Below are 27,442 nucleotides of genomic sequence, written 5' to 3'. Positions count from 1 at the left end.
GTACAAGAATATAACTACTATAATACTGCCCCCTATGTACAAGAATATAACTACTATAATACTGCTCCTATGGACAAGAATATAACTACTATAATACTGCCCCCTATGTACAAGAATATAACTAGCATAATACTGCCCCCTATGTTCAAGAATATAACTACTATAATACTGCTCCTATGTACAAGAATATAACTACTATAATACTGCCCCTATGTACAAGAATATAACTACTATAAAACTGCTCCTATGTACAAGAATATAACTACTATAATACTGCCCTTATGTACAAGAATATAAGTGCTTTAATACTGCTCATTATGTACAACAATATAACTACTATAATACTGCCCCTATGTACAAGAATATAAGTACTATAATACTATTCCCTATGTAGAAGAATATAACTACTATAATACTGCCCCTATGTATAAGAATAAAACTACTGTAATACTGCCCCCTTTGTACAAGAATATAACTACCATAATACTGCCCCTATGTACAAGAATATAACTACTATAATACTGTCCCCTATGAAGAAGAATATAACTACTATAATACTTCTCCTACGAACAGGAAAATAGCTACTATAATACTGCTCCTATGTACAAGAAGATAACTATTATAATACTGCTCCTATGTACAAGAATATAACTACTAAAATACTGCTCCTATATACAAGAATATAACTACTATAATACTGCCCCCTATGTACAAGAATATAACTACTATAATACTGCCCCTATGTACAAGAATATAACTACTATAAAACTGCTCCTATGTACAAGAATATAACTACTATAATACTGCCCTTATGTACAACAATATAAGTGCTTTAATACTGCTCATTATGTACAACAATATAACTACTATAATACTGCCCCTATGTACAAGAATATAAGTACTATAATACTATTCCCTATGTAGAAGAATATAACTACTATAATACTGCCCCTATGTATAAGAATATAACTACTGTAATACTGCCCCCTATGTACAAGAATATAACTACCATAATACTGCCCCTATGTACAAGAATATAACTACTATAATACTGTCCCCTATGAAGAAGAATATAACTACTATAAAACTTCTCCTACGAACAGGAAAATAGCTACTATAATACTGCTCCTATGTACAAGAAGATAACTATTATAATACTGCTCCTATGTACAAGAATATAACTACTAAAATACTGCTCCTATATACAAGAATATAACTACTATAATACTGCCCCCTATGTACAAGAATATAACTACTATAATACTGCCCCTATGTACAAGAATATAACTACTATAAAACTGCTCCTATGTACAAGAATATAACTACTATAATACTGCCCTTATGTACAAGAATATAAGTGCTTTAATACTGCTCATTATGTACAACAATATAACTACTATAATACTGCCCCTATGTACAAGAATATAAGTACTATAATACTATTCCCTATGTAGAAGAATATAACTACTATAATACTGCCCCTATGTATAAGAATATAACTACTGTAATACTGCCCCCTATGTACAAGAATATAACTACCATAATACTGCCCCTATGTACAAGAATATAACTATTATAATACTGCCCCCTATGTACAAGAATATGACTACTATAATACTGCTCCCATGTACAAGAATATAACTACTATAATACTGCCCACTATGTACAAGAATATAACTACTATAATACTGCTCCCATGTACAAGAATATAACTACTATAATACTGCTCCTATGTACAAGAATATAACTACTATAATACTACCCCTATGTACAAGAATATAAGTTCTATAATACTGCCCCCTATGTACAAGAATATAACTACTATAATACTGCCCCCTTTGTACAAGAATATAACTACTATAATACTGCTCCTATGGACAAGAATATAACTACTATAATACTGCCCCCTATGTACAAGAATATAACTACCATAATACTGCCCCCTATGTACAAGAATATAACTACTATAATACTGCTCCTATGTACAAGAATATAACTACTATAATACTGCTCCTATATACAAGAATATAACTACTATAATACTGCCCCCTATGTACAATAATATAACTACTATAATACTGCCTCTATGTACAAGAATATAACTACTATAAAACTGCTCCTATGTACAAGAATATAACTACTATAATACTGCCCTTATGTACAAGAATATAAGTGCTTTAATACTGCTCATTAAGTACAACAATATAACTACTATAATACTGCCCTTATGTATAAGAATATAAGTACTATAATATTATTCCCTATGTAGAAAAATATAACTACTATAATACTGCCCCTATGTATAAGAATAAAACTACTGTAATACTGCCCCCTATGTACAAGAATATAACTACCATAATACTGCCCCTATGTACAAGAATATAACTACTATAATACTGTCCCCTATGAACAAGAATATAACTACTATAATACTTCTCCTATGAACAGGAAAATAGCTACTATAATACTGCTCCTATGTACAAGCAGATAACTATTATAATACTGCTCCTATGTACAAGAATATAACTACTATAATACTGCTCCTATATACAAGAATATAACTACTATAATACTGCCCCCTATGTACAAGAATATAACTACTATAATACTGCCCCTATGTACAAGAATATAACTACTATAAAACTGCTCCTATGTACAAGAATATGACTACTATAATACTGCTCTTATGTACAAGAATATAAGTGCTTTAATACTGCTCATTATGTACAACAATATAACTACTATAATACTGCCCCTATGTACAAGAATATAAGTACGATAATACTATTCCCTATGTAGAAGAATATAACTACTATAATACTGCCCCTATGTTAAAGAATATAACTACTGTAATACTGCCCCCTATGTACAAGAATATAACTACCATAATACTGCCCCTATGTACAAGAATATAACTACTATAATACTGCCCCCTATGTACAAGAATCTAACTACTATAATACTGCTCCCATGTACAAGAATATAACTACTATAATACTGCCCACTATGTACAAGAATATAACTACTATAATACTGCTCCCATGTACAAGAATATAACTACTATAATACTGCTCCTATGTAAAAGAATATAACTACTATAATACTGGCCCCTATGTACAAGAATATAACTACTATAATACTGCCCCCTATGTACAAGAATATAACTACTATAATACTGCTCCTATGGACAAGAATATAACTACTATAATACTGCCCCCTATGTACAAGAATATAACTACCATAATACTGCCCCCTATGTACAAGAATATAACTACTATAATACTGGTCCTATGTACAAGAATATAACTACTATAATACTGCTCCTATATACAAGAATATAACTACTATAATACTGCCCCCTATGTACAAGAATATAACTACTATAATACTGCCTCTATGTACAAGAATATAACTACTATAATGCTGCCCCCTATGTACAAGAATATAACTACTATAATACTGCTCCTATGGACAAAAATATAACTTCTATAATACTGCCCCCTATGTACAAGAATATAACTACCATAATACTGCCCCCTATGTACAAGAATATAACTACTATAATACTGCTCCTATGTACAAGAATATAACTACTATAATACTGCTCCTATATACAAGAATATAACTACTATAATACTGCCCCCTATGTACAAGAATATAACTACTATAATACTGCCTCTATGTACAAGAATATAACTACTATAATGCTGCCCCCTATGTACAAGAATATAACTACTATAATACTGCTCCTATGGACAAGAATATAACTACTATAATACTGCCCCCTATGTACAAGAATATAACTACCATAATACTGCCCCCTATGTACAAGAAAATAACCACTATAATACTGCTCCTATGTACAAGAATATAACTACTATAATACTGCTCCTATATACAAGAATATAACTACTTTAATACTGCCCCCTATGTACAAGAATATAACTACTATAATACTGCCTCTATGTACAAGAATATAACTACTATAAAACTGCTCCTATGTACAAGAATATAACTACTATAATACTGCCCTTTTGTACAAGAATATAAGTGCTTTAATACTGCTCATTATGTACAACAATATAACTACTATAATACTGCCCCTATGTACAAGTATATAAGTACTATAATACTATTCCCTATGTAGAAAAATATAACTACTGTAATACTGCCCCTATGTATAAGAATAAAACTACTGTAATACTGCCCCCTATGTACAAGAATATAACTACCATAATACTGCCCCTATGTACAAGAATATAACTACTATAATACTGTCCCCTATGAACAAGAATATAACTACTATAATTCTTCTCCTATGAACAGGAAAATAGCTACTATAATACTGCTCCTATGTACAAGAAGATAACTATTATAATACTGCTCCTATGTACAAGAATATAACTACTATAATACTGCTCCTATATACAAGAATATAACTACTATAATACTGCCCCCTATGTACAAGAATATAACTACTATAATACTGCCCCTATGTACAAGAATATAACTACTATAAAACTGCTCCTATGTACAAGAATATAACTACTATAATACTGCCCTTATGTACAAGAATATAAGTGCTTTAATACTGCTCATTATGTACAACAATATAACTACTATAATACTGCCCCTATGTACAAGAATATAAGTACTATAATACTATTCCCTATGTAGAAGAATATAACTACTATAATACTGCCCCTATGTATAAGAATATAACTACTGTAATACTGCCCCCTATGTACAAGAATATAACTACTATAATACTGCCCCCTATGTACAAGAATATAACTACTATAATACTGCTCCCATGTACAAGAATATAACTACTATAATACTGCTCCCATGTACAAGAATATAACTACTATAATACTGCCCACTATGTACAAGAATATAACTACTATAATACTGCTCCTATGTATAAGAATATAACTACTGTAATACTGCCCCCTATGTACAAGAATATAACTACTATAATACTGCTCCCATGTACAAGAATATAACTACTATAATACTGCCCACTATGTACAAGAATATAACTACTATAATACTGCTCCCATGTACAAGAATATAACTACTATAATACTGCCCCCTATGTACAAGAATATAACTACTATAATACTGACCCTATGTGCAAGACTATAACTACTAAAATACTGCTCCTATGTACAAGAATATAACTACGATAATACTGCCCCTATGTACAAGAAAATAACTACTATAATACTACTCCTATATTCAAGAATATAACTGCTATATTACTGCTCCTATGTACAAAGATATTACTACTATAATACTACTCCTATATTCAAGAATATAACTACTATAATACTGCTCCTATGTACAAGAAAATAACTACTATAATACTACTCCTATATTCAAGAATATAACTACTATAATACTGCTCCTATGTACAAGAATATAACTGCTATAATATAACTCCTATATTCAAGAATATAACTACTATAACACTGCTCCTATGTGCAAGAATATAACTGCTATAATACTGCTCCGTATGAACAAGAATATAACTACTATAATACTGCTCCTATGTACAAGAATATAACTACTGTAATACTACTCCTATATTCAAGAATATAACTACTATAATACTGCTCCTATGTACAGGAATATAACTACTATAATACTGCTCCTATGTACAAGAATATAACTACTATAATACTACTCCTATATTCAAGAATATAACTACTATAATACTGCCCCTATGTACAAGAATATAACTACTATAACACTACTCCTATTGTCAAGGATTTAACTACTATAATACTGCTCCTATGTACAAGAATATAACTACTGTAATACTACTCCTATATTCAAGAATATAACTACTTTAATACTGCTTCTATGTATAAGAATATAACTACTATAATACTGCTCCTATGTACAAGAATATAACTACTATAATACTACTCCTATATTCAAGAATATAACTACTATAATACTGCTCATATGTACAAGAATATAGATACTATAATACTGCTCCTATGTACAAGAATATAACTACTATAATACTGCCCCCTATGTACAAGAATATAACTACTATAATACTGCTCCTATGTACAAGAATATAACTACTATAATACTGCTCCGTATGAACAAGAATATAACTACTATAATACTACTCCTATATTCAAGAATATAACTACTATAATACTGCTCCTATGTACAAGAATATAACTACTATAACACTGCTCCTATGTACAAGAATATAACCACTATAATACTGCTCCTATGTACAAGAATATAACTACTATAATACTGCTCCCTATGTACAAGAATATAACTACTATAATACTGCCCCCTATGTACAAGAATATAACTACTATAATACTACTCCTATGTACAAGAATATAACTACTATAATACTGCCCTTATGTACAAGAATATAACTACTATAATACTGCCCCTATGGACAAGAATATAACTACTATAATACTGCCCCTATGTACAATAATATAACTACTATAATACTGCCCCTATGTACAAGAATATAACTACTATAATACTGCCCCTATGTACAAGAATATAACTACTATAATACTGCTGCTATGTACAAGAATATAGCTACTATAATACTGCTCCCTATGTACAAGAATATAACTACTATAATACTACTCCTATGTACAAGAATATAACTACTATAATACTGCCCCCTATGTACAAGAATATAACTACTATAATATTGCCCCCTATGTACAAGAATATAACTACTATAATACTGCCCCCTGTGTACAAGAATATAACTACTATAATACTGCCCCCTATGTAAAAGAATATAACTACTATAATACTGCTCCTATGTACAAGAATATAACTGCTATAATACTGCTCCGTATGAACAAGAATATAACTACTATAATTCTGCTGCTGTGTACAAGAATATAGCTACTATAATAAGAATATTACTAGTACATTACCACTGCTCTACATGAATAGTAGCTGTGGATAATATATTATTGTCTTTTAACACTAGAACTACTGATGGAGTCATTTTGACTCCTTTCGTTTTTTATTTCTCTTCTGTGACTACATTTTTCAGAATTCCGGCTTAAAACTCGGTGACTTTTCCTCAAATATGATGTGAAAAAAGATTTTGTGAGAATAAATAATTTTGGTGAAAAATTTGCGCGTTTTTTTCAAAATTTACCAAGAACTACTGAAGGGAGTCATTTTGACTCCCTACTATATTTTGAGGTCCTTTTGTCACTAAATGTTGCTATAAAGTTTTGTGCATAATTTTTTCACTCTGTCTTATTTACCCTGATATTCATATAGATGTAGTTCAATTTACATGTCAACTTTTCACATTTTCCTTGTGTTTTACCTGCTTGTATTACTGTGTAATGCTGAACAAAATAGCTTGTTTACTCTAGGCTCTTATCTTATGCTAATGAAGGGTGGTGTTTTTCTAAGGTCCTAGCAGGAGACAGTATTCTGGATAGTAACTTTACTTTCAGTTCAGCTGAAGAGACAAAGAGAACTGACGCAGACATACGAGCTCTGAAGACTCATACAGGTATGAATTGTTATGAAATAGTTTAGCTGTCTGTCAACTGATTCAGCCCACCTACTTTTGAAGGTGGCAGAACAGTTATTATTTCTTTTAGTTTTAATTTCATTTCTATTTTTCAGCAGGGAACTATATAGAATTATGGAATTTGTGAGGAATATGGAGAGAAGACGTTTGATAAAGCCTCAGGATATTCTGGCTACTTTGCAATCCATACCGGAGGATGAATCGGAATCCGAATTGCAGGAACATGTATTTGATTCTGACAGTGATGAAGATTTCATTCCTCAGAACATATCAAGTGAATCTGAAGACTCAGAAGGAACAAATCCAGAAGGTAAGTAGTTATGTGTATTTATTTGTTCTTCCACACACTGAGTTAGGGCCTGTGCACACTAGCAGAATTCTGGCTGAATAGCCATCTGGATATTCTTGCCGCAATACAGGCCGTACCTGCCCGCTCATGCCTGAAGCTCCGCTCCGAACCCTGGGCTGGAGCCGCTGTCAGGGACAGAGCAGCGCTTGCTTACGCGCGAGCACGGCTCCGTCCCAGACAGCGGCTCCAGCACGGCGTTCGGAGCGGAGCTTCAGGTATGAAACTCCGCTCTGTACCTGAGCGGGCAGGTACGGGCCAGATTGTGGTGAGAATATCCGGTATGATATTCCGCCGCTAATCCAGCCAGTGTGCACGGACCCTTACAAAACAAAAATTCTAAATATTCATCAACTTTTTTACAGATATTCCAAGCACATCAACTGGGGATCGGGCTCATGCAGTTATGTTGCCTTGTGACCATCCTCCTGGTCGTGGACAGAAAAAATCAGCAAAACGTCCCAGAAATGAAAGAACAACAGATAACGATGGCGGCGAAGGTAATGCAACAACAAACACCAGAGAAGGCGAATCTGAAGGAATACTAGTTTCAGCGGATGGTATTCAATGGAAACCTGTTGAAATTGGAGAACACTTACCTGGTAGGCGTGACAGCCAAAATATTCTTCGAGAAGCACCTGGCCCTACAGGATACGCCAGAAGAAATATCATTATCGATAGTCCTTTGAGCGCATGGCGTTTATTTTTTGATTCATATATATTGACACATATAAAGAACTGTACGCTTGCAGAAGCATGCAGTAACAGTAATTTACAGTTTACTCTATCTGATGAGGAGCTAGATGCATTCATTGCGATATTCTATGCTCGTGGAATATCTGTCACGAACCGTCACTCGATTAGCAGTATTTGGTGTAATGACTGGGGAATACCATTTTGCAAAGCGACAATGTCTAGGGACCGCTTTGTTGAAATTATGAGGTTTCTCAGATTTGATGAGAAATCTACTCGATCGGAGAGACTGCAAACGGACAAGTTTGCTCTATTTTCTACTGTGTGGGACAGGTTTATTGAAAATTGTATTGCGTGTTACAAACCTGGCCCATACATAACGGTGGATGAGCAACTTTTCCCAAGCAAAACTAGGTGTCCATTCACGCAGTACATGCCTTCCAAACCAGATAAATATGGCCACAAATATTGGCTAGCTGTTGATAAGAGGAGCAAATATCTGGCAAATGGCTTCCCTTATCTAGGCAAAGATGACACACGCCGTGCTGAGGACCGTTTAGCTGACCATGTGGTAATGAAGTTATTGGACCCGTTTTTGAAAAAAGGTCGCAATGTTACAACCGATAATTATTTTACTTCAGTAAAATTAGCTAAACAGCTAAAAAGCAAAGGAACAACCATCGTGGGAACACTGAACAAGATAAGGCGAGAAGTGCCTAAAGAAATAAAATCCATGAAAGAGGAATTGTACAACACTAAAGTGTTTAGAAATGAAGACAATTTTACACTTACAGTATATCAAGGAAAGCCCAACAAAAATGTTGTCATTTTGAGTTCCGTCCATCCAGATGTTGTTGTTGCGTCTGATTCCGCTAAAAAAACTCCAGAAACGGTAAAGTTTTACAATGAAACAAAATATGGAGTAGATGTAGTGGATCAGATGGCACGAAAATATACCACACGAACATGCACAAGGAGATGGCCTGTTCATGCATTTGAAAATGCCTTAGACTTTGCGGGTATAAATGCATGGATAATATTCAAGGAGATTACCCACCAAAAAATGTCACGCAAGGCATTTTTGCAAACGCTTGTGAGAGAGTTGAGTGGTCCTTATGTCACAGATAGGGAAAAGGGTTCCACGTCCCAAGTTTCTACATGCTCAGAAGTGATGGTTCAAACAAAATTTTGCCAGATCAAAGAAAAGTGCAAGAAAAATAGTTCTGTCGGAAATTGTAAGACTTGTGGTAAGTCTTTGTGTGGGCAATGTACTGCCATAAATCAAAGGCAATGCCTAAAATGCGAAACACCAAATGTTTAGAAGGTGAATTCTGCGCCATATTTTCATTTTTATGCTCCTCCACCTACATTTTCTCTGCTTTTTGTTCTTCAGTTGTTGTTTATATGTGTGCACTTGAATAAAAAAAAATGTTTGAAAAACGTCTATTATAATTATTGTTATTTTCTGTAGAAAAATAAGAAAAGCAGAAAAAAAACAATCAAAAGCATTACTGTTGGATCTCACAATAATAATACATAAACAAAAAATATAATTATTAATAAATAACCACAAATGAAACTCTAAAAATAAACGAAAACAAGCAAGGAGTCAAAATGACTCCTTTCAGTAGTTCTAGGCGGGGTCACGAGTCCAGTAGTCCTAGTGTTAACTAGTTGTACTCTTCATGTCTCCTCTACACTTCTCTCTTTCAGATTTACCATCTGGTTTTTACCTTATGAATCTAGTATTTAATGTCTCATATATATCAGTACAATTCGTCTCATAACAAAGTTGCCTTTTATGATTTGTTGTTGTTTAATCCAAGTTTCCTTTTATCTTAGTTGTCAGAAGTTTGTGTGTCAGTTTGCTGCTCACCTGCTGCCTCCAGGATGCTCTTGGTTGGGTTGGGGCTGACATATAACCATTGGATGTTGCTGGTGTAGACAGACTGGCAGGTAACATTGACAGGTAGGATGTAATTAGGTATTTCGGGGGAATAATTTATAGAACATTTTAACTATAATTAGTTAAGAAGCCTACTTGAGCTAAACCTGTCTGGCTTTAATGTTATAATGCATATTAATGAGGCTCTCTTTACCATACGACAGGCCAGACACATGGTGAGATTATATGATTCACATAGCAATTAAGCAGAACACAGAATTGGAGCTGAGCTATTTTTGTTCATTGCGCATTACTGATACCAATCCCATTAAACCTTCCAGTTAAACTGTGATTTAGAGAAGTTTTTTTTTGTCTTTCTGAGAAATCCTAGAGAGATTCTTTGTAATTAATCCTGTCTTATCCTTTCATCTGTAATAGTGAAGAGGATCTCATATTCTGGGTCCCGGGAGACATTTGGGATGGTGCTTAAGTGCAAACATTACCCCTAATAATATTTTTTTTTAGTAATTAATAGGAATGAGTTACATATCTGGAGAGGCACTGTAGACGAATCCACGAAGTAAGGTCTTGTATTAATTATCTAATGCCAGTATTCATTAGTGATCGGGATAAGATATATATTGGGATAGTGTGGAAAAGTTACCTACTTTTTCTGCATATAGAGCTGGGTTCAATGTATTCTTCCAGCAGCTGTCGGCTCCTCCTGTTCCCTTGCGCTTCAGGTTGCAGCTGCAACCTGATGCACCTCTGTTACCCCAGTATCCAAGCCTACATAGGCCAGCTCAGATGGTGGGACACTGCTGGAATATTCAGGTTGTGTGCATCAACACTACTAAAAAATATTTAGATTTGAGAGTCCTCAGTGGTTGATACCTTTTAATGGCTGACTGAAAAGATGGTAACAAATTGCAAGCTTTCGAGACTACTCAGGTCTCTTCATCAGGCATAGTATAACACAAAATCTGAAGAGTCACATATTTATACACAATAAGACACACAAGAGAAAAAAAAATGCAATAGGTAAGACAGGTGATGAAAAGCAGAGTTATTATGGAAGAAATAAACAGTTCTGGCTATAAATATTTTAGCAGTTAATAGATAAGCAGTGTGAAGGTTTTATTGTCCTGTGTCCAGTGTTGCGATGACCCCACAGGTCTGAGGAGCACATTCCTTAGTTGATGTAGAATGACATAAATCCATGCGACACATTCATTCCTGCTCTGAGAGAGTTAAAGGTCATCATCAGATTATATTCTGAGACTCTCCTGTCTCTCTGAGATTTGAAGTTACCTTTTAATACTAGTAATTTCATATCTTTTATGCTGTGATCAGGGGAACAAAAATGCTTGGCTACAGGCAGATCTATTCTTTTTTCTTTTATTGTGTGGCGATGATGATTCATCCTTGTTCTAAGTTTTTTCCCTGTCTCCCCTACATAAAGACCCCCAGCTGGACATTTGGTGCATATAATTAAGTACACTACATTAGATGTGATACAGCTGAACGTACCTGGGATCTTATAGTCCTGATGTGAATTGGGGATCTTTATCTTGTCTGTGGTCGTTATACATGGACAAGTTTTACATCTTTTCTGGTTGCAAGGAAAGGTACCTGTAGCTGGTGGAGATGACAGGGAGCTTCTGACACTGATGCTTCTTTGATTTGGGGGCTGCCTGAAACACAGAAGTGGGGGGTCTGGAAATATGGATTGTAATCGGGCATCTTATTGTAGTAAGGGTTGTAGTTTCCGTGCAGCTCTTCTTAGCGCCTCCAGATTTGGATTGTAGGTGACTACTAGATTCACCCGGTTGCTTTCTTGTTTAGTTTTGTAATGTAGGAGATGATTCCTCGATAATCTGGTTCTCAATTGTTCTTGGATGGTAGCCCTGTTTCAAAAAGGTCTTTCTGAGGCCATCAAGGTGTTTGTTTCTATCCATCTGGTTGGAACATATCCGATTGTATCCGATGGCTTGGCTATAAACAATAGAGTTTTTTATGTGTTTTGGATGGAAACTGTCCCATTTAAGGTATGTAGGACGGTCGATTGGTTTCCGGTACAAGGATGTCTCTATTTCATTGTTCTGTAGCTTGATGATGGTGTCCAAAAAGTTAATTTCAGTACAGGAGTAGTTGAGTGTTAGGTTGATGGTGGGATGAAATAGATTAAAGTGTACATGGAACGTCTTCAGCCGTTGCTCAGACCCCGTCCAGATGATAAAAATATCGTCAATGAAACGATAGTAGGCCATAGGCCTGATGGGGCATGAGGACAGAAAGTCACTTTCAAGCTTGGCCATGAAAAGATTTGCGCACTGTGGAGCCATTTTACTTCCCATCGCGGTAACAGTCTCATGTAGATATATGTTGTTATCAAATTCAAAGTAATTGTCGGTGAGGATGAATTCTGTAAGTTTGAGCACAGAATCAGCAACAATTCCTGTATTTTCTATGAAGATTTTGCAGGCATTTAATCCATCCTTGTGTGGGATATTAGAATACAAAGATTCCACATCCATGGTGGCCAGGATGGTTCCCTCTGGTAGAGGACCTACTGCTGCTAGTTTATTCAGTAGGTCTGTCGTGTCCTGAATGTAGCTGGGTGTACTCTTTACCAGGGGTTTAAGAACACACTCTACCCATCCAGAAACTTGCTCAGTAAGGGTGCCCACACATGAAATAATTGGTCTTCCTGGATTTCCAGATTTGTGGATTTTGGGGAGCGTATAGAATGTCCCTATTCTTGGACTCTCTGGTATCAGGTCATCAGCTCTTATGGATTCGTCAGGCAGACACGATACCAACTTGTTTAGTTCCTTGTAATAGTCCTGTGTAGGAGTGTAGGATCAGACTCCAGTTTTTTTGTAGTAGCGCGTGTCCACCAGTTATCTGTTTGCTTCCTTCATGTAGTCTGATGTGTTCATCATCACTATTGCACTGCGCCTGAGGGACTACTTCAATGCTACAGAAGATTCAGAACCCACCCTAACTGAAGGAAAAGGGATTTTGACAACCAAGAAGAGGTCAGATTGGACACCTCCACGTGGACGAAACCCTCATTTGGATACATATATAGACTCCTTCAGACATGTGATAAAATCCACCATCTTAGACACAAACAGGAGACAAGCATCCAACATCAGTGCCCAGGAGAGAAAGGCCAAACAATCTTTGAAAACCAACAAAGAAATCATCATTAAACCTGTTGACAAGGGTGGTGCAATAGTCATGATGAACACATCAGACTACATGAAGGAAGCAAACAGACAACTGATGGACATGCGCTACTAAAAAAAACTGGAGTCTGACCCTACACAGGACTATTTCAAGGAACTAAACAAGTTGGTATCATGTCTGCCTGACGAATCCATAAGAGCTGATGACCTGATACCAGAGAGTCCAAGAATAGGGACATTCTATACGCTCCCCAAAATCCACAAATCTGGAAATCCAGGAAGACCAATTATTTCATGTGTGGGCCCCTTACTGAGCAAGTTTCTGGATGGGTAGAGTGTGTTCTTAAACCCCTGGTAAAGAGTACACCCAGCTACATTCAGGACACGACAGACCTACTGAATAAACTAGCAGCAGTAGGTCCTCTACCAGAGGGAACCATCCTGGCCACCATGGATGTGGAATCTTTGTATTCTAATATCCCACATCAGGATGGATTAAATGCCTGCAAAATCTTCATAGAAAATACAGGAATTGTTGCTGATTCTGTGCTCAAACTTACAGAATTCATCCTCACCCACAATTACTTTGAATTTGATAACAACATATATCTACATGAGACTGTTACAGCGATGGGAAGTAAAATGGCTCCACAGTACGCAAATCTTTTCATGGCCAAGCTTGAAAGTGACTTTTTGTCTTCATGTCCCATCAGGCCTCTGGCCTACTGTCGTTTCATTGACGATATTTTAATCATCTGGATGGGGTCTGAGCAACGGCTGAAGACGTTCCAAGAAGACTTTAATCAATTTCATTCCCACCATCAACCTAACACTCAACTACTCCTGTACTGAAATTAACTTTTTGGACACCATCATCAAGCTACAGAACAATGAAATAGAGACATCCTTGTACCGGAAACCAATCGACCGTCCTACATACCTTAAATGGGACAGTTTCCATCCAAAACACATAAAAAACTCTATTGTTTACAGCCAAGCCATCGGATACAATCGGATATGTTCCAACCAGATGGATAGAGACAAACACCTTGATGGCCTCAGAAAGACCTTTTTGAAACAGGGCTACCATCCAAGAACAATTGAGAACCAGATTATCGAGGAATCATCTCCTACATTACAAAACTAAACAAGAAAGCAACCGGGTGAATCTAGAAGTCACCTATAATCCAAATCTGGAGGCGCTAAGAAGAGCTGCACGGAAACTACAACCCTTACTACAATAAGATGCCCGATTACAATCCATATTTCCAGACCCCCCACTTCTGTGTTTCAGGCAGCCCCCAAATCAAAGAAGCATCAGTGTCAGAAGCTCCCTGTCATCTCCACCAGCTACAGGTACCTTTCCCTGCAACCAGAAAAGATGTAAAACTTGTCCATGTATAACGACCACAGACAAGATAAAGATCCCCAATTCACATCAGGACTATAAGATCCCAGGTACGTTCAGCTGTATCACATCTAATGTAGTGTACTTAATTATATGTACCAAATGTCCAGCTGGGGGGTCTTTATGTAGGGGAGACAGGGAAAAAACTTAGAACAAGGATGAATCATCATCGCCACACAATAAAAGAAAAAAGAATAGATCTGCCTGTAGCCAAGCATTTTTGTTCCCCTGATCACAGCATAAAAGATATGAAATTACTGGTATTAAAAGGTAACTTCAAATCTCAGAGAGAAAGGAGAGTCTCAGAATATAATCTGATGATGACCTTTAACTCTCTCAGAGCAGGAATGAATGTGTCGCATGGATTTATGTCATTCTACATCAACTAAGGAATGTGCTCCTCAGACTCTCAGACCTGTGGGGTCATCACAACACTGGACACAGGACAATAAAACCTTCACACTCCTTATCTATTAACTGCTAAAATATTTATAGCCAGAACTGTTTATCTGTTTATAACTCTGCTTTTCATCACCTGTCTTACCTATTGCATTTTTTTTCTCTTGCGTGTCTTATTGTGTATAAATATGTGACTCTTCAGATTTTGTGTTATACTATGCCTGATGAAGAGACCTGAGTAGTCTCGAAAGCTTGCAATTTGTTAGCATCTTTTCAGTTAGCCATTAAAAGGTATCAACCACTGAGAACTCTCAAATCTAAATATTTTTCTATCTACTGGCTAACACGGTACAAGAATATATATTTTCCCTATATCCACACTACTATCGAGACTGCCTTTTTCTTCTTTCTTGTTCACCCTGACCAACTCAACTCTTTTAAATAGTTGGTTAACTTTGCTTTATCTTTAGGCTAGTTCTGTGACATTAAACTTCACTACAAACTCAATCCTCCCACATCACTGGGTATCTCTGTTATATGACTGGACCAGATCTGTGACTTTGGACTCTGTTACATACTGTATTCTGTTCTGCTGGGCTAGTTCTGTGACATTGGACTCTATGGCAAAACAAGCTCAGTTTAGCCACTGAGTGAATACTACTTTACCGCTGTACCAATTCTGAATTGCATCCACTAGCAAACTCAGCTCTGCCACATGAATGAGTCAACACTGCTATACTGTTGTGCCAGCTCTGCATTCAAATTATCTGAAAACTCATCTCTAATACTTTTCTGAGTAAATTCTGTTGGGCCAATCTGCCTCTGAACCTCTTTTTCTATTGCAGTTCCTGGCATATGTGGCCCCCTCATCCCCCAATCCTGGTATGTGTGGCCCCCTCATCCCCCAATCCTGGTATGTGTGGCCCCCTCATCCCCAAATCCTGGTATGCGTGGCCCCCTCATCCCCCAATCCTGGTATGTGTGGCCCCCTCATCCCCCAATTCTGGTATGTGTGCCTCCCTCATCCCTTTCACGCTGCACACATACAAAAAACAAATAAACACTTATACTTACCTTTCTTCCCTGTGCTCCAGCGCTGTGGTGTCCTGTTCTGCCGGAGGCCGGGGTAGGAGTGTGGCGCCGGAGTACGCGTGTGCCCATACCGTGCTGTCCGGCGCCATTTTGCTGAAGACACACTGCAAATGTGTCTTCAGTAAAATGGTGCCGGATAGCGCTATGCGCATGTGCCGACTCCGACTTCTTCACTCCTGCCCCGGTCTCCGGCGAGAAGAGAGGCGTCGTGGCAACGCTCCTCTCTGTCAGGTAAGTATGTAAGTATGGCACCGGAGATCACGGTATGCGTTCAGTGTCTATGCATACCGCTATCTCCGGTGCCATACACTTACCTGTAACGGCTTCATGCGTTCTTCCGTCTGGAGCCAGACTGCGCGTTGCGCATGCGTAGTCTATAGGGGCTTCAGACAGGGGGACGCTTGCAGCCTTATATTATAGACATCATTGTAGCCACTGCCCCCGGAGGAAGCCCATGAGGGCGAAACTTGTTGGGGTGGCCATACAGATATTTTAATATTATTATTATTGGAGATCTATTTGCTCCTTGGAGCAATTTGGTGTTTGAATAGTCTTGTCCCCTAGGGGATATGTGAATTCCTTTTGGTGGTTGTGATGTTAAAGACCCATTTAATGCTGGGAACCTGGAGCAAAGAGAAGATGCAGGAAAAGGATGTCGCTTGCTTCGGAAAGTAAAGAAGAGGCTGGAAGGAGCTGTACAGAGGAATGGATTGTGATGCTGAGTCACCTCTCATGGACAAGCAGTGAGACAAGGAATACTGGGAGTCCGAGGTTAGATACCAGGAGAGCATGTAGAAGGCAAAAGGTTAGGGCAAAAGAACGGTCAAAAGGCAAAGTCCAAGGTCAGGCAACAAAGATCTGAATAGCGCAACATAGAAAACAAGGCACACACACCATCGAACAAAGCTACGACTGGCAATGGTCTGACCATTGTCAGCAAGCTGAATAGCCAGGTAATCACCCAGAACGAGTGACACCTGGAGGAAACCCAGCCATATTGGGTGGCTAAGATGTCATTCACAATACTAACAGCCAGGGTTGGCTCCAGGTTAATGACCCATGCACATGCAGGATGTCACCCCCCCTTATAATGCCCCATGCCTCCATACATTAAAAAAAAAAATCAAATACTCATCTCACTTCTCACCTGCTGCCGCTGCTCAGGTCCGGACTCCGGCGTCGCCGGCGTCTTCCCACCATGCGCTGCCTGTGATGGCTCAGGGGATGGCGCGGTGGAAAGACGTCACCGCACCGTCTGACCTGAGACGTCACAGGGAGCACACAGCAGGAAGACAGCGGATCTGCGGAGGCACGGGGAGAGGTAAGTATCTGGCTGCCGGGGCCCTGAGCAAGCGGGGGATAAGAGCGGGCGCTGACACCGCTTTCCTCCTCCCATAGCCCAGTGGGGCCCCAACCTCGAGTGGGCCCCCCACCTGCTCAGGGCCCCATCACTTGCCCAGGTGCACCGGGTGCTGACGCCGGCCCTGCTAACAGTCCAGCATGCCCTGACTCCGATTGGGTGGCTGTGCTGTCACTCACAATACTGACAGTCCAGCATATCCCTGAATCTATAGAGCGACTGAGCTGTTACTCACCGCATCCCTAGGACACCATGAGTGGTGAAATTGTGACATGAATAGGAGGCTTTGGTGGTGGGACAGGTGAGTGACAAAGTGAGTATTATTATCCCTTTTCTATTACTTTCCCTGCCCTCTACAGTCATCAAAATGATCGAATTTATACAAAGCAGATCACAAATCCTTAGAGTCCAGGAGAATCTGAATTGTTTTCTAAAACAATTGAGACAATTGCAATTCACTATGAACTGATTTACCGTAGCCATGTCTGGTATTGATTAATAAAAATAAACATGATTTTGACCCAATGCCGGAGTCTTCTTTAGGCATATAACCCAAAACTCCTCCTGAAGTGACTTAACCCCTTCATGACCTTTGACGTATATTTACTTCATCGGCTGTGTCTCTGGCCCCGCTATCAGTATTTCGTCAGTATTCGGTCAGTATTTTTTCTCAGGAGTGGAAAACAAAACCAGGAGTGGATGATAAATGCAGAATTGGTGACTTGTTTCTATTATACCTTTTCTCTGATTGTTCCTCACCTGGTTTTGGCTTCCACTCCTAAGAAAAAATACTGACCGAATACTGATCAAATACTGATAGAGGGGCCGTGACCTTTGATATGGGTTTCGACACTGAGCCCGCATCTTTCCCTGCACTTGATGGCTGATTTGATCAGCCATCAAGTGCCTTTAGCAATCACTGACTGCAGAATTTGACAATAATGAGGGTTGTCATGACAGGTGGTGGTCTGCAGAAGACCCCTGTGCCTGACATTGTGAATCTCCTGTGAACTCCGGCTTGTGGCCGGCATTCATAGATTGTGATTTTTGCTATACATAGCAGTGATGAAGCCCTGCTATGTGTAGCACAGGCGATCAGACAATCACAGCTTCAAGACTCCTAAGAAGACTATTGAAGCCAGTAAAAATTGTGAAAAAAAAAAAGTAAAAAAAAAAAAATAAATAATAAAATAAAAAACACAAGATCAATTCACTCTTCTTTTGCCCCATTGAAAATAAAACAATTGAAAAAAATGCACATAATGGCATCGCCATGTTCAGAAATGTCCAATCTATGAAAATATAAAACCAAACTAATCCTAACGATAAACAGCGTATCGAGAAAAAAGATCAAAACTCCAGAAGTAAATTTTTTTGGTCGCCGCAACATTGAAATAAAATGCAATAACGGGCGATCAAAACATCGTATCTACCCCAAAATAGTATCAATAAAAACGTCAGCTCGACATGCAAAAAATAAGCCCTCACCTGGCCCCAGATCCTGAAAAACGAAAACACTACAGTTCTCTGAAAATGGCAGGTTAAACAAAAAAAAATGTTCTTACACATCTCAAAAACAAAAATTCACCACTTAAATAAAAAAGAGCCTATACATGTTTGGTATCTGCGTACACGTACTGACCTGGAGAAACATAACGGCAGGTCATTTTTACCATATAGTGAACATGGTAAATAAAAAAAAAAAAAAAACAATTGTGGAATTGCACTTTTTTTTGCAATTTCACTGCACTTGGAATTGTTTTCCCGTTTTCCAGTACACTATATGGTAAAATCAATGGTGTTGTTCAAAAGTACAACTTGTCCCACAAAAAAAGCCCTTGTTTGGCTATATTGAAGGGAAAATAAAAAAAAGTTATGGCTCTTAGAAGAAGGGGAGGAAAAAATGGAAGAGCAAAAATGGAAAATTGCAAGGGAATGAAGGGGTTAAGAAGATGCTACAGTCATGCTAGGACGAGAAGACCATTAGATAATTTATCTGATGAAGACCCCAGCTCTGGGCCAAAACATCTTTGATGTTTGTTAGTAAACACATTCTGAAGACAAATTACCATTCTCGGAAGAACTTTATTCCTAAATTACATAAAATCAAATAAATGTATCATTGTGTGGAGTCTGATCACCGGGACTTCTTTGGATCTTCAGAATAGGGGCCTCAACGTTAACTTTATAAATGGACCTTGACCATAGCTTTATACAGTGTGTATAAGAATGGTGGGCACATTTCCTCACAACCACTACATTTATTCATTTATACAGGACACTTCGTTCTTTGGATCTGTTTGAGTCAAAACAGACAAAAAATGATGTATTCTGTATGTTATGACTCTTCGGACATCAGTAAGTTTCCATGTGTAATTTTTATAGGGTGTGTGCTATAAATATTCTTTCCATTAAAAACATTCTTATTCCCCTGACGAAGGGAGTTCAAAACGCGCGTCGGGGCATCCCGCTCCACGTATGCGCTCTCCTACTAGGCCCCCCAGTTCCTGGTTGCCCTTTGACTCCTCCGTGACCTGGGTTTGACTTCCCTGGTATGTATATGGTGAATACTCTGGGGACATTACATATGTAGAAGCTTGTGAGTGTTTCCTTCACTCTTTATATGTTATAAGGGTACTATGATAGATTACTCTGACTGAATTATATATAATATAGGGCTTACTATGGTGACTGCCATGTGGAGTGGGTTGTTTTTAAAGTTTTTTTAGTCTTTCCTATTGTTTTTGCACTTACCCCTGCTGTGTGCCTAAGTATTGACAATAAACTTTGTTACAATTTTTCAAATTCAGTGGCCCCTTCTATCGTCTTTTGTTTTCTATGTGTTTTTTTATTCACAAAGATGTAATGTGTGGCCAGTACAATAAACTCTGCAACACTAGAAAAGAAACATGGTATCAAATCTGTACAATCCTGAAGGTAGGATCTGCTGATTTATGTGCAGGTGTTTTGGTGGGGGATGTGTTGCAGCAAAGAATGACATGTCTACCATTTAGGAGTCTGAAAAAGTTAGCTTAGAGTTCTTCTTAGGCTACGGTCACACTATCAGTACTTGGTCAGTATTTCACATCAGTATTTGTAAGTCAAAATCAGGAGTGGGTGAAAAATGCAAAAGTGGTGACATGTTTCTATTATACTTTTTCTCTAATTGTTCCGCTCCTGATTTTGGCTTAAAAATACTGATGCGGAATACTGACCAAATACTGATAGTGTGACCGTAGCCTAAAGGCCATTTCCGTTGTCTCAGGCTTATTAGACTGGGGATTCCTGTTTAATATTTTGTATTATTTTTTTATAACTATTTAAATGTTTCTAATTTTAAAAATAAATATCATATATGATGGATCACAGTTATTATGCAATGGTTGCTACAAATAAGGTGACTTTCAGAATAGTGTGCTTGCTATAAGCCTGACAGTAAGTGACCTCAATTCTGGGATTTCAGTACTATGTGCTGGTTCACTGAACTGGTTTTTGTTTCCCCCTCCAATGATTGAAGTGATAAAATACTGTATATGCTGTTTAAAAAAAAAATCAATAGTTCTCCGGACCAGACGGAAAAGTACTTGTTTCAGAATTTAACTCCTTGGACGATTCTACAATTATTTCATTATTTATTTAATAATTTTCATTACACCCTCTAGCCCCATTTTTTTTAGTAAACTAATCACATAAGAGGAATATATGACCAGCACCTGTATGGCTCCACTGCTGGGCTCTGCTGCCTTCCCCTATGGCTGTCCCCCTTTGATATGCTCCACATTTTGTTTAACCGCTGCCTAATGAACTTGACCAAAATCATGACCCATGGCATGGCTCAGACACTTTGTGTTTAATTACAGTGTGCTTTTGAGTTTGCCACCATTAAGTTCTCTCAGCTGCAATCTGGTGTGGCTTCAACAATCTACATCTACTTCCTAACTCAGACCTACTTATTAACCATAGCTCCCAACCGTCCCGGTTTCCGCGGGATTGTCCCACTTTGAGGGCTCAGTCCCACGTCCCATCACAGCTCAGCTGTTCTCCTGGCTGTGGAGGGTGGTGGGGCACAGGCAGTAGAGGGCAGCTGCAGCTACGATGTGTGCCCACTGCTAAAGAAAATGAATATTCACTCCTCTCCACGCCCATGGGAGTAGAGAGGAGTGAATATTAATTATCCTTTATAGCGAACACTGTCAATTGCAGCCGCTACGCTCCTGCTGCAGCTCCGCTCCGCTTTGTGCCCGCTATTAGAGAGAATGAATATTCATTCTTCTTCACTCCCATGGGCGTGGAGAAGAGTGAATATTCATTCTCTTTAGTAGCGGGCACAGAGGATCGCAGAGCCCCAGCAGGAACGCAGCCGCTGCTGTGTGTGCTTTTAAGGAGAATGACTATTCACTCCTCTCCACGCTCATAGTCCCGGCGTAGAGAGGAGTGGATATCCACGCAGCTCACCTCGGCATCTGAGAGCGCATGGCAGTGATATCGTGTGCTGCTCAGATTCTGATATGAGCTGCTAACAGACAGGTTGCAGTGCTGGAACAGAGCAGAGCGGAGGAAGGAAGGTGAGTAGAATTGTTTATTTTTTCATGTCTGCAGTGATGGGGGGGCCATGTATATCAAGACTGGAGATGAGGGGGGGCATGCATATCAGGATTGGGTCTGAGGGGGCCATGCATACCAGGATTGGGTCTGAGAGGGCCATGTATACCATGATTGGGTCTGAGGGGGCCATGCATACCAGGATTGGGTCTGAGGGGGCCATGCATACCAGGATTGGGTCTGAGGGGGCCATGCACATCAGGATTGGGTCTGAGGGGCCCATGTATACCAGGATTGGGGATGAGGGGGCCATGCATATCAGGATTGGGTCCGAGAGGGCCATGCAAACCAGGTTTGGGTATGAGGGGACTATGCATAACAGGATAGTGGATGAGGGGCCATACATACAAGGATTGGGGATGAGGAGGCCATGCATACCAGGAATGGGGATGAGGGCAATCTGCTGAATGCCCCTCATTATCGGCGCCCCTCTGACAACTCCTCCTACCAGGGATAAAGAAATGGTAAATGGGCATGGATTGGGTATGGCCAGGGGTGTGGCCAAAATTTTCCACGGTTCGCTAAGCTCGCAGCATGATTTATCTCTCTTTCTCTTCTTCAAAAGTTCGGAGATATGTATTAACCCTTCACTTGCTCTAATGAACTGTTTTCAAGACCTGTCGACACTATAGACTCTCTTTCATCAGAGTGTACCTTCTCTATAAACTGATTAACCCTTCATCTGCTGTAAGCATAATGGGCTCTCCTCTGTACTAATTTACATAATCAGTCCTGAACTGACTATACATCTTCAGCCCTTGTACTTGTATACACTCCTATCTTTGTGTGGCTTAATGTGTCCTGGTCTGATTGTATTTCTGCCATCCAGCTTACTCTATTGTCCTGGTCTTTACTGTTCCACGTGCCAACCAGCAAGTCCTGCTCACTGTACCATCGCCTTTGGTCCATGTGTTCTTCCTGACTCTAGAAATTCCACCTCACCAGGTTAGCTCCAACCATATAGGACTGAAGGACTGGACCATACAAGGTTTGTATGTAGTTTACAAAGCCAAAAAGAGCAAAGTCTTTTTAATTACTGTCATATACAGTGAGTGAAACAAATATTGAACAAAAAAGAAGAAAAACCAGCACCATGGACATGTAAAGTTCCGTTTGTTCTAAGCATGGTCTGAAAGAAGAAAAAGTGGTACTCACCGATCATTTAAAAATCCCAAAGTTTTATTCAAACATCACCATAAAAAATGGTTACAAGAACAAATGTGGTACAATGGACGGACTTTATTCACAAGAAGTATTGAACATGTCACCAATTTTCTAAGTAAATATATTTCTAAAAGTGACAATGACATGAAACTCTTACCAGATAACGGTAAAAACCAATCCAATCCACACATGGCAAAAAAAATCAAACCATAAATGTTTATAAATTAAGTTATATGTAGTAATTAGAAATGACAGAGGAAAAAAATATTAAACACATGTAGAAAGAGAGGTGCAAAAAGCCCTGGAACACCAGCTGATATCTATCAGTAATTAGAAAGCAATCCTGCCACTTAGTGACAAATAATATCAGCTGGTTCAAGTGATGAGGTCGCCTATAAAAAGCATCTCATTACCAAGGTGCCACACAAGAAACATCTCATGATGGGTACAACCAATGAGTCATCTCAAGACATTCACAACCTTATTGTAGAAAAACATACTGATGACATTGGTTACAGAAGAATTTCTAAACTACTGAAGATTCCAGTGAGCACTGTTGGGGCCAAAATCTGGAAATGGAAAGAACATAATATCACCATAATCCTTGCTCCCTGCAAGATTTCAGACAAAGAAGTAAAAATAATTATCATAAAAGTTGTCCAAGAGCCAAGGACTACCTGTGGAGAATTACAGAAAGACCTGGAATCAGCAGGTAAAATAAGTAATGCAATCAACCTCTGTGGTCTGTATGCACCCTCACCACGCAAGATTCCACTGCTGAACAAAACGCATGTTCAAGCACGTTTAAACTTTGCTCAACAACATTTAAACAAATGAAATACTGGGAGAATATAGTCTGGTCAGATGAGACCAAAATTGAACTCTTTGGAGGCCATAATACACACCATGTTTGGAGGCCAAAAACACTGCATAGATATCACCAAAAAACACCATACCAACAGTGAAGTTTAGAGGTGGGAACATCACGGTATGGGGCTGTCCTTCAGTATACAGCATTGGCAAACTTTATATAATTGAAGGAAGGATGAGTAGACAAATGTACCAAGACATTCTGAATAAAAATCTGCTGCCATCCACCAGGATGATGAAGATGAAACGAGTGTGGACATTTCAGCAAGACAATGATCCCAAACAGGCAGACAAGGAAACTCTCAATTGGTTTCAGTGAAAGAAAATAAAGCTGCTAGAATGGCCAAGCCGATCACCGGACCTGAATCCAAGAGAAAATGTATGGAAGGAATGAAAGCTCAGAGTTCATAGAAGGAGCCATGGAAGTTTCAGGATGTGAAGAGTGTTTGTGTGGAAGAATGGGCCATAATCACACCTGAGCAATGCATGCGACTAGTTTCTCCATACAGGAGGCGTCTTGAAGCTTCATCACCAACAAAGGCTTTTGTACAAAGTATTAAATACATTTCAACAATTTTGTAATCACACATAATTTATGGACATCTATGGGTGTTTTCTTTGCCTTTCTGGATTGGATGAGTTGTTTTCGACATCTGGGGAGAATTTCATGTCAATAGCACCTTTACAAATATATTTACTTATGTGTTCAATACTTATTTCACCCGCTGTATATTGAGTGAAATAAAAAAAACATAACTAAAGATAATTTAAATACTATAATATATTTATAAATTGCATTTACATGTTTTCTCAGAGAGTTATGGTATCAGGGATAGATGCTGAGCAGTGTATGTGACTAATGCCGCTCACCTGTGAGATGAGAGTTGTACTGTGTGAACAGCGCTTGCGACATACACCGCTCTGCATCTATCCCAGACATGGGCATATTATTCCCCGATACCTGGGATAGTTGCAGAGAGGTGTTTTTAATCACACACAGCTCTGCTCTTCTTCACCTATTCGCTAAATGCTGGCAGTGAGATCTCTGTGACCTGGTTAGACATGTGCCTTACCATATCACACAGAGAAAGCCAGGTCTGACATTCTTTGGGGGCATTTTTTTTTCTTTCATCTGTATGGTGTCTCCTGCGTATGATTGGGCAATGTCATGCAGTTGAAAAAGTAAACACCCCCAGAGTAGAATCTCAGTTAACACCCCCTTTGGATACAGTGGAAAATCAGTCTGTAAAGTTTATAAGCCGATATCTCTGCAATGGAAATGAGAAATAACAAAAAAATATGTTTTATTTAGATCTCCAGCCACTTTGTCACGATGCGGCCAGTTTACGATGAAAATGCGGGGAAAGGTTTTCTTGAAGTCTCCTTAGTAGAAGGTTCTTGTGATTTTTTTTCTCCCTTGCGTTCATCTGTATGTTTCTTTTTTGTAACTTGAATATACATTGTAATAATTAGATCATAACAACAAACATTTGTCTCTTCTGCCGTATTCTGACACAGCAGCTGTCATTATTCCTCTCCTGTTCAGAAGTTGATTCCTTCTCATTGTACAGGAGGAGTTTGTTTTATGCTGCTGTATACACGGCTCTTCACCTGGGGCTGATATACAGAAGTGACACCTCACCCCATATACACCAGGTATAATGCGTCGTGTGTAAACCGCACAGGTTCCTCTTCCACTTCTCTTCTGTCGGAGGATTTGATTTCAGCAGATGCAGTGTGGAGTGCGACTATATTCTTCATAAGTAAATTTATATTGACACTTGTCAGACAGAAAGGTTTCTAATTTGAAAGCACGCGAGTCCTTGGTTGGCTTTGTTAGCAGCCGCGTGTGATTGCAGTGTGCCGTTTGTCTGAAGACGGGCTTATTTAGCTTTGCATGAGGCAGATGTTCTACTTTACAGCTGTGTTTAAATGTGATTTGCATTCTCACTCCTCATCATTTGGTGAACTCAAACCTTTGAAAATGTTTTCCATGCTACAACCGTGAGAAGAAAAAATTGAAAATGTAATTTTTCTTTTTTTTTGCATAGCGATGGAGCTTTTTATAGGACTCTCATCCTCATCTAGAGAAAAAAAAATGGATCCCATGGAAGCAAAGAATTCTGAATTCTTTAGAAGTGACTGAATAATAGAGATGGCTGAATAGATTCGATGCAAATTAAATTCGTGTTGAACTTTTGGAAATTTGCTGGTTTCAATTTGATTCGATTCACGCGAATGGCCAAGAAAAAATAGACAAATGTTACATTCACGCCGCTAGGTTCAGATAGGGGCAAGACGGGTTTTATGAATTCTTTGGAATCCTGGGGGAACCGTTACTCAGGGCGACCATAGGTTGCAGCTTCTCTCAGGCACACGATAGATTCAATTGCTGACCAGACACATCTGACAAGAGTCTTTTTCAACAGTTTAACAGTGGAATTTAATCTGAAGCATGGCCAGTGCAATTCAGGGATATTACAGCAACAATCTTCATTACAGTACAGTCTGAGTTTCTTGAGCAACCGGCTCCAGTAACAGTAGTTTCTTCACAGTATTACCATCTTTTCAGTAGCATAATTCAGCATAGATTATATCTCTTAGCAGCACGCTTCTATGCATACACAACCACAGGCTTTTCCTTCACAAGGACACAATAGTACACAGCATTCTTTATCCTGCATGGAGATGGAGGGGGGGAGCGTTTGATGAGAGAGATGATCCCTGTGACACAATTCCTTCCAGTCCTTATCTTCCTGCCCAATAATAATCTGCACTGTTAGTTCAGGGAGTTTATTTGACCTGTGTTTAGTTTTTCTCCTGATCTGAATCCTGTTCAGTTGCCTTCTGTCAGATGCAGATAACACA

General features: G+C 38.6%; 1 protein-coding gene across 1 annotated transcript; it reads left to right on the top strand.

Annotated features, from left to right (window-relative positions):
• The first annotated feature begins 7,673 nt into the window (after positions 1-7,673).
• LOC141155610 (uncharacterized) lies at positions 7,674-25,864 on the top strand. Its single transcript, XM_073642477.1, has 4 exons — positions 7,674-7,871; positions 8,273-8,647; positions 23,370-23,528; positions 25,806-25,864. The coding sequence occupies exons 1-4, from the start codon at positions 7,676-7,678 to the stop codon at positions 25,862-25,864; spliced, it is 789 nt and encodes a 262-aa protein (XP_073498578.1). The 5' UTR covers positions 7,674-7,675.
• The last annotated feature ends 1,578 nt before the right edge of the window (positions 25,865-27,442 follow it).

Source organism: Phyllobates terribilis, unplaced genomic scaffold (assembly GCF_046119375.1).
Source record: "Phyllobates terribilis strain yellow unplaced genomic scaffold, ASM4611937v1 Scaffold_7__3_contigs__length_470593459, whole genome shotgun sequence".
Classification (NCBI taxonomy): domain Eukaryota; kingdom Metazoa; phylum Chordata; class Amphibia; order Anura; family Dendrobatidae; genus Phyllobates; species Phyllobates terribilis.
This window is presented reverse-complemented; position numbering and strand designations above follow the sequence as displayed.

Coding starts and splice junctions, on each gene's coding strand:
- LOC141155610 (XM_073642477.1), top strand. CDS start 7,676: ATGGAATTTGTGAGGAATATGGAGAGAAGACGTTTGATAAAGCCTCAG. Junction 7,872..8,272: donor AGAAGGAACAAATCCAGAAG/GTAAGTAGTTAT, acceptor ACTTTTTTACAG/ATATTCCAAGCACATCAACT. Junction 23,529..25,805: donor GAAGGACTGGACCATACAAG/GTTTGTATGTAG, acceptor CTTTGGATACAG/TGGAAAATCAGTCTGTAAAG.